Raw genomic sequence first — 16408 nt, 5'->3', positions numbered from 1 at the left:
AACACATCGAAATAGCAAGCACAACTCGTTATTAAGTGTACCTCGTATTCACCATAGTACTCGATGGCAGCTCCTGAATTGCTTATATAAAGTTTTAAACCACCATTAGTAGAAGTGAGAAAGCTGGCATGTAAGAATCTGTTGAAATTCTTTAAGGAGAAAAGTTACCTAGCTCAACCTACAGGCTGCAAAAACCCCATCAACCTTCAGCTTCTTTATAAGCTGCCAGAGTTTGGAGGAATCTTGCAAGTGTAATAAATAACACATGAAGCATCACAACATGCTTCATACTCTCCATGTGAGTAATGTAATGACTTCTCAGGTTAACCAGTGTCTTCAATTCTATCAACTGTGAAAGGCTACAGCAGTATGGGTTTTGTTTGCTAAATATAAGCCTCATAAAAATCAACATAGAAAACCTATTCTGTGCTTAAATTTCTTTCTACCTGAAGTTGATATATTTTCAGTTTCTTTTTTATGATGAACCTACCTTACTTTTTAACATGAACCTACCTTAATACAGGAACCATCAAATTCCCAGGACCAGTAAGACTAAAGAGCTAAGCAATCAACACTCTTAATACAAATAGCTACATGAAAGCATCTATTATTTTCCTTCAGTGAAGGGACCTTTCAACTTAGGGTATCCAATCATTCTTTATGGTGTATGATGTCAAAAACACTTACAGCACAAGCAGAGATCTGTGTTTCTTTTGCCACAGACAATAAATCTTTAGTGTCTTCTCTTGATACGCATCATTCCACTTGATCTCAGGAGGCACTGTGTGTCTCTTTCTCTCTCCCTCTTCTAACAAGGTCACTTGCCAGGGATGATACAACTTTTCCAGAAGGTATAGGAATGTTCAATAATTAATATCTACTGATAATTGCTTCCCAAGGAGTGCTTTAAGGCAAGTTCTTCACAAACTTACAAACCACTTAAAAGACACTTGAGTAGCATGGCTGGAAAAAAATCATCTGCCAAACTTTAAAATGCATAGGACTAACCTCACCACTGATATAACAGAGTTGCACGCACTTATGCCAAAAGGAGATTCAGCATCTCTTCTGCTACCAATGATCGTTATTTTATTACTGGCCTGAGAACAGAAGTCATCCAAATACAAATTCTGTAATCACCTCTGAACAAGAAGAGAGGAAATCCCCAGTTGCTTTCGCTACTGCATGTACAGGTCCTATCATAGATGCATTACTAAACAATAGTAAAATATCTGTTACCGCAGGCTCCACTAGATAGACAGTGAACCACAATGGGAGAGACATATCCTAACCTGAAAGTTTCCGTGAATACAGAACACGATTTGCTGTCACTATTACTGTGCTTTCTTTCAGCAGTCACTTCGTACTGCCAAACAAGCTTCACTTTCAGAGGATCTCCAGTGAAAGTGATGCTTGACAGAACCACAAATAAATTGTATCCAAGCATTTACTGAAAAAGACAGGTTATCCGAAGTTCCTCCCAGACCATGCAATTGTTTGACTGAGGTCTGCATTGGATGCAGTAGTGGCAGGCGGCTGTTTGTTCATCAGAATCAGGATTCAAACCACAGAAACCATGATAGTTTTGTCCTCTTTGTCCCTTTCTATCTTGCTGTTCTGAAGAGGTGAAGAGGAAGGAGTCTCTTTTTTAAGGACTCATCAGTTAGGATTAGCGTAGTGTTGACTCTCTGCAAGGGCCAGCCATGACAGCACTTTTTACTGAACTTGTTGTGTTCCCTGTGAGCATCCCTTTCCCCGATACAGATCTAGCAGCTGGTCCAGCAGCCAAACAAAAAACTGTATCCATGTCTGTCAGGTTGATTGCAAAGTGTTGCAAAGGTGCAGTGAGAACACTGGCCATACCTGTCCTGCTTTAAGTTCTTTCTCCCCGTACACCTGACCTGCCAATACCACATGGTCTGCTCCACACAAAGCTGTGCGTAGTCCAGGAGTGTTAGCTCCAAGGAATAAAAGGGATGGAGGAACTCAGATCAGTGCCATCTCTTCAGAATTTCCTAAGAGTCCTCCACTAAAATGCCCTTGACAGTTGTTAATCTTGCTCTTCAGTGAGGAGTGTGTGCGTGCTAAGGACACTGAATGTTTTTGCTATCCAGGGAACATACAGATGAAATGTATGTGTGTGGGTCTGTGTGTGTATGTATGTTTAGTGTGGGTCTGTGCGTGCATGTATGCAGTCCAGACACAGAGAGAGTCTGTCAACATTAGTTTAGTACTCAGTCACATGTCACTTGTATGTCCGGGCCGACTAACAGGAGAAATCCTGGGAAATAGGGGGTGACAGGCAGTAATTATTTTGATGCAGTACTTGTACTCTGAACGAGGGCGACTGAGATGAGGTGTCAACTGCAGGTCATTGCTGCTGACAGGGGCTGCAGTCAGCCCTGGCAGCTGTCCCTCTCCCAGGTGGGCTGGCTACTCTTGCCATGATCATGTCTCCGAGGAGGGCTGAAGGGACACGGCGTAGCCCTACTGCAGCAGATATGAATAATGTTAAGCAGTGCTTAGCACAGCCTAAGCATAAAGCCTGCCATGACGTGATACTCTGCAGCTAAGTGCTATGTGTCTTTTATAAATACATGTAGACTTTTTATTGGACTTGGATTTGATCTCTGCGCCTTTAGCTCCATGGCAAATATTGAGTGTATGGGGTAAGCCTCTCTGCAAGACTTGTCACCATAGTACTGCACCTTGGTGTTGTGTTACAGGAAGAAACCTCTTAATTTTAAAAATTTCTATCTCTTTTTTTTTTACTGACTAGTTGATTCTGTTAAGCAGTAAGATCACAAGGAGTGGTGAATAATGTTGGGGGGGTATCAGACCACTGGTGTGACATAGTATGACATTGAACTGCACTTAACAGAGCTCTGGGGACAAAAACACTCCTTTTGTTGCGCCTCTTTGACCAAATGTCCTTGTCTCTGCTTTAGAGCTTCCCTCCTGTTTGACCCGCTGCAGGCAAAGGCGACGGCTCCTGCCTGAGTCAGTAAGCGCCGCTCACAGAGCTCGCTGAGGGCCTCCCTTCCTGCCCCCACCCTCCAAACGGTTTTGCCTTCATTAGTTGGTGTTCACATCATCTCTGCAGAAACGTCAGGTGCCATCACTAGTGTCATTCTTTATTGTGTCCTCCTCCTCCAGTACTGCAGCCCTTAGAAACCTGCTTCCCCCATCTCTTGTGTCTTAATTACCACCACTGTCACTCTGGGGAAGCCCTGCTGCTTTGCCCAGAGCAGCCACGCTGCATTTAGTGGCGCAGCTGCTGGGAAGTGCCAAGAGGAAATCAAAACATAGCTAGTTCAAAGACACGTTTTCCATTTCCCTTAGATCTTCCTCCTGCTTTTTCTGGAGCGTATTTCATACCTCCACCCTAATCAGCAGCATTTGGTTCTGTGTCATGATCTTGGTGGAGACAATGGACCAGACTGCAGACCAAAAGAGACGTCAGATGAAAACTTTCAAGTGTAGATCTATGCACTCCCTAACCAGCCCGGGCAGGAAGGGAGAAGGGGGGCACCCTCCACTGCCTGGCTTTACCCTTGTGCTTTTAGTGTCTCCCACAGTGACTGCAGTCTCCTCTAGGGACACATCACGGCCCAGAGGTGATGAGCAGAGGTGCTGGGAGAGGGGACTGCGGTGTAAACTCACGGCAGGTTCAATAAAGCAAACAGGTCTGTCTTGCTTATTGATCGGGACTGCTGACATACACTTTATGAGAGGTATTAGGACAGCTTACATCCTCCTGTTTCTCTTTTGTACTGACCCTCCTATTTAGCATTTCTTCTGACAAATTCAGAAATGAGGTTCTGCATGAGTAGGCCCAATAGTTTAAAACCCTCAAATCATGGTAATGCCCACAAGCATCCCAGCTATCAGCAGCATCTCAGTGGTATTACCAATTACAGCCATGGGGTTTATGAAGACCTTTAAGAGACCTGGTCTCACAATCCATACTCAAGGGGACAGTTCTCATCCATCCAACAATTCTGCAAATTCCAGTAGGAACCACCTACTGGAATATACAAGCAGATTTGGGGCAAATTTCTCTACTTTTCCTTCATGAAAATGTGTATCAGTAAAGCACGTTCTCCTCAAACAGTATTTGCCCCCTACCGAGATTTAGAATACTGGTTTTCTCATGAGTTTTTCTAAGCCAAATCCTATTTTTCCCCCTAAGCAAAACATTTATAGTTTTATAAATCAGGAAAGACCGACATAAAAAAATGCAGTAAACATACCTAAGAGAGTATTCATGGAGCACCAACTGAGCATGTGGCTGACTCTCTTTTAAGAAAAGCCCTTTGATTATAATCAGCATAGGAAATATAAATTGGGGGGGAGGGGGAAGATCTTTTTTTTCCAAGTAGCTTCTTTTGAACTATTCAAATATATTCAACCCAAATTTATGGCAGGCCTAAATCAAAGGTGTTCTTCAGTGCCACATTTACAAATCGTAATCACTGCTGAGTATAAACAGAGCGTAAGCCACTACAGATCCAAGCCCAGAGTAGCCACAATTAGCCAGAAACTTCAGCTTTAACGAGGGACCTCCCTGTAAATCAGTGACTGCAGTGTACCGTACAACCAGTGCAGCTGAAGACCACTTATCTTCACTGCTCCTCATATCAGCCTTTGGTTTTTGCAGGCCGTATCACAAATCATCACGTCTGTACTCTGCAAATCTCGTGTGGGAGGCAAATGCTATTGCTAGGGATCTGTCATCAAGGTTCAACTTCACCTAGCCTCATTGTGAACAGCCTGGGTCTGGACAGGCTCGGGGAGCTGAACTAGAGGAAAAATATGGCAGGAAAGATGGGGATTTTTCGTATCCTTATGACCCAGACCTCTCAAGCCTTTATAAGTCAAAATGCAAATCTGAGCTAAAGTTGTAATTATCTGGCAAAGATAAACTGGCTTTTATTCAGTAAAAATATGCTATACTTGGCAAGAATTTAAAACACAAAATGGCAAAAAAAAATGCTATTCCAAGCTTGATGGCTTTGTGCTGTTTATTGATTTGGTCCTGACTGGGAGATGTGCTAAGTCGATGCAACTGGCCTCAATACTCCCAGGGTCAAGTCCCCAGAGAGTGACCCAAAACTTCATGGAGAGATTTGAACCTGAAGCCATACAATTGATTTGGAGGGGAAAAGAAAAAAAGGATAAACTGGATTTCACTTTGGTAAGTCTGAATGCTTTTAAATGCCTGTCAATGAGAAAAGCAAATGCTAAGTGTGAGAAGGACTTCCGAGGGAAAATGTATGGTGACTCTTCTCCGCTACTCTTTCTTGCCAGCTTTGAAGGCTTGCAAATCTGTAACAGGCAGGTAGCTACCAACAGCCAGCTGCACGTGCAAGTCATTGGTACGCACTGGCAAGGCCAACCTTACTGAAATTTGTTCTTTCTTTCACTGCCAGCCCCCTTCTTCTCTCTTTCTCTTATTGGAGTCATGGAATAAGAGCTCTCTTGCAGGCATGCTCTCGTCTTTAGTACTCCGTGGCTAAATCCCTATTCGCTTCATTTTAGTAGAGCAGGGACACAGGCTCTGAAGTGAGTGAAGCACTAAAATGCTCCCTAAACCTCATCACCAGGGCAGCCTCTTTGGGGAGCAACTGAGATGGAGTCAGGAAGCTTTCAATACCGTGTTGCTTGCAGGAGGCAGGCAAGGACAAGTGCTCTAATTCTGCACTAATACCTACCTGAGTTCACTTGTGTGTTCGTTGTAGGTAGATGACAGTTTAACTGTCCTTTATTTAAACTTCACAGAGAAGATGCAGTAAGGATTAGTGTCAGGCATTTAGACTTCATAATTTAAGTGGCACACCGAAGACACGTACTAAATTCCCGCGGAATTTCAGTGGGTATCACACTCCTTTAGGCTCTTACAAAAATTTTCAGCCATGAGTCATCAACTAACTTTCCTCTGGGATCATTTTCTCCAGGTCCCTAAAGATACCTGGCCATCATTTTACAACCATTGCAACTTTTAGCAGATTTTATGCTCTCCTATAATACAACATAAAATATCCTCCATCTACTTCGGCACAGAATAATATAAAATGTTCTACTGCTGCCCTGCACTTCCCACCTGCATTTACCTTCTTCAAATCAGACAGTAATATTTTGAATCCAGCGAAGAAATTTATATTTCAAACCATTAAAGGAGTTCTGTTGTTTCGATTGCAAAACAACATTGTAACAAATTCCAGGAATATCTAATGCTCTTTAATTTGATCCAACTGATTTGAATCGCAAAGTATGGATTACAGGAGTAAGTAGTAAAATTAAGCTAACATTGTGGGAGAGTGTGGATAGAAATGTGCATCAAAAATAAAGCAGTCCTTACATGTGAAAAATCCTGGGCCCTAGAGTATAAGTAATGCAATGGTAATTGAATACTGTCCTTAGAGGGTTATGTTAAACATTCAAAGGCTGTAGGTCAGTGAAACTGTTACTTATCATCTGGTTAGCTGTCCGACAGCGGCTGTTTAAGATTAAAGATCGTGAGCGAAGCCCATTTAAATTGAAGTGATTGATTTTCATTTACCATTTGTCCACCAGAGTTATCAGAAGTTGCAAAATTCATTTTAGAGTGACTTGAAAGGAACAGAATCATATGTATCCATATATATTTTGTGACATGAAGCAGCATTAATAACTCCATCACTCGTAATTGAATTAATTTTTTTAAGACGGTGTTTAAATTACATGAAGTCTGTGACACAAGCCATCAAAAAGCAGCATATTCAATATTAAAATTAAATGTTAAGGATGAGGACATACCATCATGTCACTCTGTTGGGGCACAAAACTCAAATATATTGAGACATTCTAATTTATGGAGGGATGTCATCTAGAACTTAAAAATATACTGGCCTCTGGCAACATGCAGCACAATCGCTTCTTTTGCTAGGTAGAATTTTCTCCTTTGTACAAAATATACATATCGCTGAAGATCGTAAGTATTTCTTACTTGAAAGCAACCCATAAAGACATTAAAGCTCAGCTGTTCAGAAAATATATTATTGAGTATGAAAACTCAGTCATTTGCAAATAATTCAAGTTACTATAAGTTACTGTATTAAATACTCAAGAGTTTAAATTTTTGTTTATTCTTCTTAGTGGACCTATAGTTCCTTATGGACCATTTTGAATTATGAAAGTACCTGAAAATTAGAAAGAATAAATCTAATTTTTCAAACATTTTTTTTCTTTTCCTCCCCACTGTCCAGCCCTAACAACGAATTGTCATATTCATTCACTCTTACTGTGTGTGTTACCTACAGGGGATTTCAGATAGTTTTAATTCCTCTTATCTGTGATTCACAGGTATCTTTGGCAAATACGTTTTTTTATGGGATGTTTCTGTGTGGTATTACAGTAGTTACATTTCTGTGGCAGACAGTTTTTTGCGGAAACTGAACAAAACTTGCTGATTATAGTTTGAAAAGGCAGCACGTTACCCAGGAAAGGAATTATGAAAGATGTTTCTGATTGTTTGATGCGCATCTCCTTTGATACAGATGCCTACTGCTGCTTTGCAAGGTCTGGCTTTAAGTGAGCAAACAATGGCTTTCCATCTCTTTCCCAGGCAAAAATGTTTTCATCTTTGTGGTAGTCACTTGTCTGAGAGTCCTCCCTGCTACTAAACCAAATTTCTCCCCTCCCTAAACCTGGCAGCTGTACCTTTCTCTCTAGACCAAAACATGGCAAACAATTCTTGTTTGCTGGGAACACTTCAAGAGCAGGTTTTGCTAACTAAATGTTCGATACCTTACAGGACTTGTATCCTCCTTTGTAAAGCTGGACACAGCACGGCCTGGCACCCGCAGCAAGAAACACAGCTTCCACTGGCACTGGCACACACCTTAACACAAGAGGCCTCCTTTTTTAACCATCTTATTAATCTTGTAAATAATCTCTAAGTAAATGAAAGACCTGTAGAAATTTATAGTGCAGCCTGAATCTACACAAAATTCCAAAGGCAGGACTCCGTCACAGCACTTTCTCTTCTTGCCTGGTTTATATACTCAATCCATAATTTAATATTTCCTCCTGCATTTCCTCCTTCCTCGTGCATTCGGTAAGCATCAAAGGAGTGTTACTGGGATTTATTACATAGTTACACCGTAGCTGTGGATAGGTATATGTCTATCCATTCTGGCTGTCCTACAGTAATTTATTTACAAATAAAAAGGGGAAAAAAAGAAAAAAGTGAAGGCTTTTTTTACTCAAAGAAATTGTGAAAGATAAAATGAAAATGTTTGTTTTTGAGATTTGTATGTGTTTGTATGGCCACGGGCACATAGCAACCTGCCTCTGCTTGAGCAGGGGAGTTGGACTGGATGATCTTTAGAGGTCCCTTCCAACCTCAGCCATTCTGTGATTCTGTGCTAGTCTTTTGTTGAACATAAATGTAACACGAATTTGCAAATTTCCATTTAAAAAATAATCTAGATAAACAGCATATATAATAAATACAGATACACATACAGATCAACATATATGGAGATATGCATGTTTATTATTATGTAAGTGTAGCCTGTGTGCACTGTGCTTCTTCATTTTCGTCAAATTTTTCCAAGGAAGTGTGATGCCTCTGTGCATACAAATGCCTCTACAGCTATTGGCGTGCACACACGATACATATGTATATATGTGTGTGTGCGTACTTTATACAGAAATATATATATGTGTGTGTAAATTGTGTGAATGTAAATATAAGATAGGCCATATGTCCCCAAAGTCCCAAAAGAGCATCTGATGTTGATGTGTAGACAGTGTGTTAAGGACCTTCCTAATTAATAACCCAGATTAAAACCTCTTGGCAATCAATTAAGATTAATGACAGAAGTCATTCTCTATCCCCCTACACCCGCATCTCGGGCTGTGAAAACCCTGGGTTGTGCAACTTTAATCCTGTTATCTGCTGCCTTCTCTATCTGCAAAGCCTTCAGATTAACACGGCCGACATTATCGAATTTGCAACCAGCCGCTCGGACAGCTGCCCTACTTTTGGCAGTTAATGGAAAAGGAACTAATCTGGTTAAGAGCATAGGACTAGTTCATAAATCTGGACACACAAGACAGTGAAAGCTGTCACATCTCTTCTTGAGAGCAGCATCTGAATTAACCTGTCAGCTTTCTGGCTTTTCCTTGAAGGTAGTCAGTCTTTCTGTAAACTGGACTAATGAGACATTCCACATGAACATAAACTACACTGTACATAAAGACCATACCCAAGTTGGGAGTTGCGTTTTATGACTGAGCTTGGTTACATACACACTGCCCTCTCTCCAAAGCTTGGAAGCCAGGTAGTGATTAAATGTAATTGCTTTTGCTGCAGTCCACTCCATAAAAGGATGCTTTGAGGAATTAAGAAAACAAATGTGCTTTTTTCTCTTTTGATTCCTGCTCAATGAAATGAACAGTTATTGACAAAAACTGACTGCCAAATGAAACGTTTGCTTCTTTATGTAGCATGAGTGAAGAAAGAAAGAACTGTAATGCTCTCCAGGATAGCAGAGAGAGTATTTGACAGCTGTTTGTTGAACCCTGTTACAGCATTTTGTGGAGCTGAAAGTTACGGTACTCCTAGAAACTGCAGTTATGTAGTTCTTTTTCCAGAATACTGAGGTTTCCTTTGGACAGTGCAAGGAGCTGGACAGTGCAGTGTCGGGTGCACTTGGAGCCAAGACTTGTAACAGTTATTATGGTGCTCCACAATTGGCAGTCTGAGCTAATGGTTTCATATTTTCTGTCTTAACTTCAGATGCCAATCTGCGCATAACAAAAAAAAAAATAGATAAAAGAAGAGGGCCCAAGTGCTCATGCTGTAAACCCGTGCCAAGTTTCTTTCTCCTGCAGTAACAAACTTGGTGAAAGTGAGAATAGTTTCAGCACAGAGGCAATGGCAGCCAGTCCTCTGTGAGCCACAGGGACAGCACTTGCATTCAGCCCTGCTTCCCGCCTCAACCACAGTGGTCTGCAGGTCACCCTAACCTCAGATCAAGCTGTGACACCCTCAGAGAGCTAAGGGCTTTATGAAACAACCTGAAAAGCTCCGTGCTTTATTCTTCTTTACGCTTTTAATGAAAAAGGGAAGAAACTGTAAATGAGAGTATGAATGCCTGGTGATGCATCATTTATAAATTATCTTATTAGTGCAGAAAACAAAACATTGCTTTGAAAACAAAACAATCTACTGATGCAGACTCCTCTATGTTTGATGGGAGCCCTTCAAAAGAGTTCATGGCTTAATGGAGGCTGTTTATGTGGGGACTTCGATCTGTACCTGCTGTCCCCTGTCACTCCCTGGAAACTTGGCGGCAGATGTTGCAGCGTTAAGTTGTCTCTGAAGTGGCTCTCTGTCCCCATCTCCCCACCACAACAGAGTCAAACTATATTAGATCTCTTTATTTGTGCCTGAGGCATGTTTGGGAGCGCAGCTGTGGCCACCCCCACTCTACCTTTAGTGTTTCAGCCCCCAGGCGGCAAATGTGAGACCAAAACTGTTCTGCCACTCTTAACTACATCTGCTGACAATCCAGCAGCCTCGCTGCAGGCTGCTGAGGACCTGTGCCTCTGCTCTAAACAGATGTCGGCGACAACCTGCTAGCTCACACCTGTACAAGCTGCCCTAACCTCCCGGCTTGCCAGCTGAAAAATTTATGACTCGGAGGAGTTCCGTCCACAATCAAAGCGTCTTGACTGCGCTGCATGCAGCCCTCAAACTGGGCCACCCTCGGCATTAGCTGGCAACGTGGAAAAGGTGGGGGAGAGGGGGAAGAAAAAGCACTCTCTGCTTTGATACTTCCTGCCTACATTTCAATTACTTGATCAAGGACTTGAATTCAGTGGTGAATTCTTCTGCAAACTGGAGCCACCAGGTTCCTAAGCAATAAAAACAAACAGCAACTGTGACTCCTGCTTCCCCTGACAGTGCTTCCGGGGTGCGCGCATGTGTGTGCATGTCTCACCATGCACACACGTTACTGCTCATCTGTTTACTGGCTTAAGTCCACAGGGGATACAGCAAGGGATCTGTACCTAGCACTTATGAGTAAGATTTTTCTTTGAAGATATAAAACTAAGCGACACAGAAATTACATTCTTAGTGAGCTGTGGGTCACGTGATTATTCTTCCGTACAAGTTTTCTTTTTGTTTTATTCAGTGAGGATTACTGACATGCTTCTGGCCTCTGTTTATCCATAACCTAGATGCTGGCCAACGTCTTCCTGGGAAATTTAGACTGAACAGATGTCTGATTTCTCAGTGGTTCAAAAAAGCCTTCTATACCCAGCAATTTTTACAGAAACTACCTGGCTTTATGGTCACAACCCCCTCAAAACAGAGCTTGAGTAACAGTCTTTAGCCTGTTCAGTTACTATTTCATCTACATTACTATTAGACACTCAATTTACTTGTTAAACTGTGCTGTGCTATTTAGCATGTAGACTTACTATAAGTTTGCTATGTGTAATATGTTTCATCCATGCAAATAGTAAATAACTTGCAAACACAACAACTAGAAGGTCAGTATTGCACAACCACACACAGAGCATGGCTCCCTATTTCTGGCACTGTACCTTATCATTCCGTTCCTTCCAACACTTGTCCTAAATAAATCACAGCCTTTTTTCCTTTACAACAGTATTAAAGTTTATCCCGTTCACCGAAAAAAATAATCTAAATACTAGTTACCGCTCATCCTCTCAAAGGTAACTTCTTCCCTTTAGCTACTCTAATTCCCATACATCATTTTTATGGTGTATGTTGCAAAAATAGTGTTCTGGCACGCTGTTTCTATAGCATTAATCCAATTTCTTTGAGCTCTTCTCCTGGCTTTCTGTTTTCTTTGATAACACATTCTTCACTTTCATTGCTCTGCAGTCCATAGCAGATGCTGAGCAGGTAGAAAATTCACAGTCCAGTGACAAGCTCTGTATATTATGCAGGAGAGCAAGGGACACTTTTTTGAGTGGGGTACCAAAGGGGGACAAAGAGGAACACTAGAACAATCTGAAGCACATCTTATTGATGCCATGCAGGGCAAGAGGCTGCAGAGTGCCAGTGGCAAGAGAGAAAGTGATCTAAGGAGAGTGTCCCTATTAAACTGGGAGGAACAATTCTGATTCTTCAGATAATCCTTGTACATCTCCCTGTGAGTTGATGCTCATCTGCTGGGCTAGATCCTCAGCAAACGTAAGCTGGCACAGCCTGGCTCTTCAGCAGAGTTCTGCAGTGTCACAGCACCTGATCTGTCATGCCATCTGAGGGCAGTTTACTGAGAATAAGCTGATGTCTCACTCAGAGGAAATAGTTTGCTACTAGGTCTCTTAAGTGTGTCAGAAACAGGAAGCTGAATGATTCTAGTAGATTTGAAACAGCTTAATGATAAATAAGTTTCCAAAGTAAACATGGTGATTTAGAGTAAAGCTTTTTAAAGGTGTAGCAGCCAGAAGTAAATGAAGTAGCATTATTGTAGAAAGATCCAAATTATAACTATTCCTGCTACTTCCTAACTAAAGCAGTCTTTGTTGTGGAGGCCACTTTTTCATGGGTCATTACCCTGCCTGCAACACAAGTTGCCTCCATTCTTCCTCTGAATGCTGCATTTGGCACGCTTTTTCTTAAAAAGAAAAACCTTTTTCTTTGCTTTATTACTCCAGGAATATTGAGCAACAGGAAGAAATGTGCAAGAAAATTATCAATAGTTACTTAAAATGGATAGATTTTTAGTGTTTTGATTGCCAAAATCTACTCTTATAAATAGCGGGATTTAAGAAAGATTAGCAATTTTGTTACAGAGCCTGCACCATGTTCTTGTCCTCCAACTGCAAATACACAGAATACTTACAGAATTATTCATTGTACTTTCAGGAGATCAGTGTTTCTGCAGCATTTCTTGTCCGCTGGGATACCCCTTTCAAAGCACTTTTTTCCCCAACACTGGTTGCCTTCTGTACCATTCTTTTGACTGCATGGCTTTCTTTAGTTAAGCTCAGGGAATTGTCAGTGCTTATCTGTTGCTAAAGCCTTGCTCTACCGTGTCCCTCTTTGCCCACCCTGGCTGGCGCGCTCCCAACACACCAACCTCATCTCCTTGCTGTGGTCGCATCAAAGAGACGCGGTCGTACTGTCGCCGTAACAGCGCCCACAGTGCGTCAAGTCGACCCTGTGGCAACAGAGCAACAGGACTTTCAGTATGATAAAATTCATCTATTGACAGTCCACCTCATGCTAAGTTACCATTGAAGGAGATCCTTGGAGAAATTTCCTGGTATTTACTTTGGGATGAATTGCCACCTGTCCATCTAGGATTTCTCCCACAGAAAGGGAAGTGCTTTTACAGTCTGTACAAAGCCAATTTGTCATTTGCAAGAAGCCTTGGACCTTCTCGGCACGTGGCACGTAACTGATATGTGTTGTACAGTAGGTCCAACCTGTACTGAATGCATCAGGTTTACTGTGAGTGCTCAGAGTGCCCGTGTACAACATGTGCAGCAGCCCTGATGCGTGTCGGCAGTATCCCACTCAGTAATTCCAGTCACTTTGGACTGGAATTACTTAACACCAATGCTTTGGACATTTGGACATATAGGGATTTGTGAAGAGTCCTTGTCCAAACTCCGAACTAAACCTGTCTATTCTGTGCCTTTATATATTTGAAAAGAAGTGTTTATGGGCCCGTCTTCAGTTTCTGAGACAAGCTTGATACGTTAAGCATGGTATGGGTTATGTTTGTTACGGGTTTGCAAGTGTCTCAGAGCACGCTCAGGGAAAATGTCTTTATTTTATACCACTTGCTTTGTGTCACTTATTTCAACCAGAATTTTGCATTCTGCTGGTTTATGTTACATTTTTCATTTCTTGACTGGTAATATAGTCACAGGTGGAAAACCTAGGAAATTGCTACAAACTCTGTAGAGAGACCTTTTTGTTTAATTAGATCTACATTGAGATAGATAGATCAAATAGCTATAAATAAAAAATATGTTTTGATTCTGTTACTGTAAGACATGTCCTGTTGTGTGGAGAGAGAACAGACTGTAGTACATCACACTGAAGTACAGCACTTATGACTAAAATGTGCTCCAGCTGTTTGGTCTGAGAGGTATTTTCCTTCCAGAGCTGCTTGAATAGGAATAGTTGAGAAACAAGGTACAGTTCATCCCACATAAGGCCAGCAGGGTACACAAAATCCAGCCTCCTTCCTGCCTTTGTAGCTTGTACAAAGCCAGATCATACTAAAGACTAGATTACCTTAATTGGTGTGTACCACTTCTCCTGAATGACTGGTGAGGTAGGCTTTGGTTTAGGTGGTTTAGGATGAAAAGGCTCTTCTGCTTCTTCTGGGAGCTTCACCACAGCGTTTTTTGCTTTTTCTAATCTAGCCCCTTCTTCTGTAGATCCTTTATCACCCCAGCGAACCTGAGAAAAGACACAATACAGCATAATTATGTTTTATGTAAAGGATAAGGAAATAATGGTAGATAGGAGCAATAGCCAAAAAAAAGTTTTAAATTTGGAAGAAATTCTGAATAAATAAGAGAGAAACATTGAGGAAAATGTTTATTCTTCCTGTTCTACTATCAACATTCTTATACATCTTTGCATTTGTAAATACGAGTGGCTGTCAGCAGCAAAAAGTCAAGAAAAATACTGAAAAATTCCAACCTGGGATATGTATCATATGGAATGTATAAGGAAATCCCCCCCCAAAACCTTCCCTCCTCAGTGATATAAAACTCATTTCTAGTTCTGATTTATCCAAAAATACAAGATCTCAATTGGCCATTCATGAAAGCTTAGGCTTTAGCCACTGTAGATTTCTCAACACTGCATGTTTGTCGAGATTCCCAATTTAGATAGCAGTACTTCAGGGAGATTTAACAGAAACTCCTTGAAGCTGTTCAAAGGTTTTGAAGTGGTTCTGCAAGAAGGTACATATTAGAGAAAAGGCAGATGAAGTGGTGCGCGCTGTATTATAAGTAAATGTCTAAGGTGTAAAATGTGCATTTTATCAGTGCCACAAAAGATATAGAACACATATAAGTAGTTCAAAGGGATAAGAAACCTGGATTATGGTTGCTGGTGAGACAGGCACATATTTCTACCTCCATGAAAAGTTGTACTGGCTATGCTGTAAGGAGAAATACAGGGGAAAAAAAATCTTCTTATGACATGAAACATTGTGCAGCAATTTGAACTGGTATGTCTGCTGTACTCTACAAACAAATGAACCTGACTAGTTTTTTACTCATCTAGAAAGAGCATCTAAAACCTATGTTTAGAGTTGGAAAATTCTTCGTGTCAGTGCATGACTTTCCTAATCATGCCATCTGCTAAAATCCAGCCTGTAAGGAAGACCTGATACACCTCAAGGCAGGAAATGAAATTCTGACATTGCATGTGTCATGCTGTTGAGTCATCAAAGTGTTATTAGGCAATTATTCCCTGCTCTCATGGTGCCAGCCAGCTATTACTGCAGGGTGCCACCAACATGCTAGTTTTCTTTCAGGGACCTCCAGACTAGAAATACAAGGCATAAAAAGGGAAGAATCCAGATCAGAGAAGACTGACTCACCTTCCACATTGGGGAAGGAATTGAGAGCGCCACTGCATAGTGCACGATTACAGATTGACAGCTGTATGCCAGTTCTGCGGTGGTAGGTGAGGAAAATATATAACACTGACCCCTCTCCTCAGGCAAATGAAATGTCTTGGAGGAAAATTATATCATTTTATCACCATCACCAGGTGTCTTTTACCAGTGCACCACGAATGAGAGCACTAAAGTGCAACAGAGCTTTATTTGGCCTAGTAATACTATTCCTCACCTTGATAAAATGCAGGCCATCCTTGCTTAGGAAGGGGATTGTTTTCAATCTTTCAGTTATTTTGAATCATGCTGTTTGGCTTGCTTAGTGTTATCTTTTTCTCCCCAGGGATTCCTCTTTCTGCAATATTACAACGGGCTTTCATGTCCAGGTAGACCCTGCTGCGTCATTAAAATGCTTCTGCATCTTTCGCTGTGATCAGTGGTACTTTTATGGTGTTTTTTATGAGGTTGTTAAAATATATGTTAAACACCGTTAAAATCATTTAAAGGTGGAGGATTCCTTACTGAAAAAAAAAAATGACCTTCTCTTTCAGATTGAAATGGTTCCACCCACAAGAAACTGCCATCTGTAGAGTCCGACAACACAACTTTGATATTAAAATTTAACAGTCTGTAATGGGTGGGGTTTATTAATGGCCTCATAAACCTTTAAGACAATATGTTGGAGGACTGAGCAGGACTAGCTAAATTATTCTGGCCTGTCCTGGTGGTGAGGGGTGGGGAATGGGAGTGAAACTAGTGGAAGAGGCAGGAGTGAATGAAGTTGC

The 16408-nt window shown here is 41.4% G+C and overlaps 1 protein-coding gene and 1 long non-coding RNA gene across 3 annotated transcripts in view; one reads left to right on the top strand and one right to left on the bottom strand.

Annotated features, from left to right (window-relative positions):
- ANTXR2 (ANTXR cell adhesion molecule 2) overlaps positions 1 to 16408 on the bottom strand; it is a 101403-nt gene that overhangs the window by 23163 nt on the left and 61832 nt on the right. For both annotated transcript variants that reach the window (XM_026042559.1, XM_026042560.1), the window contains exons 15-16: positions 14282 to 14449; positions 13113 to 13193 (exon numbers count right to left, since the gene is read on the bottom strand). In XM_026042559.1, coding sequence (XP_025898344.1) covers positions 13113 to 13193; positions 14282 to 14449 — 249 coding nt within the window. The remainder of the gene's footprint in view (positions 1 to 13112; positions 13194 to 14281; positions 14450 to 16408) is intronic.
- Positions 1 to 16408, top strand: part of LOC112950095 — a 73252-nt gene that overhangs the window by 56632 nt on the left and 212 nt on the right. The gene's annotated exons all lie outside the window — the stretch shown is intronic.

The sequence above is a fragment of the Nothoprocta perdicaria genome, unplaced genomic scaffold (genome assembly GCF_003342845.1).
Source record: "Nothoprocta perdicaria isolate Ctin4 unplaced genomic scaffold, notPer1 scaffold_308, whole genome shotgun sequence".
In the NCBI taxonomy this organism is placed as follows: Eukaryota; Metazoa; Chordata; class Aves; order Tinamiformes; family Tinamidae; genus Nothoprocta; species Nothoprocta perdicaria.
This window is presented reverse-complemented; position numbering and strand designations above follow the sequence as displayed.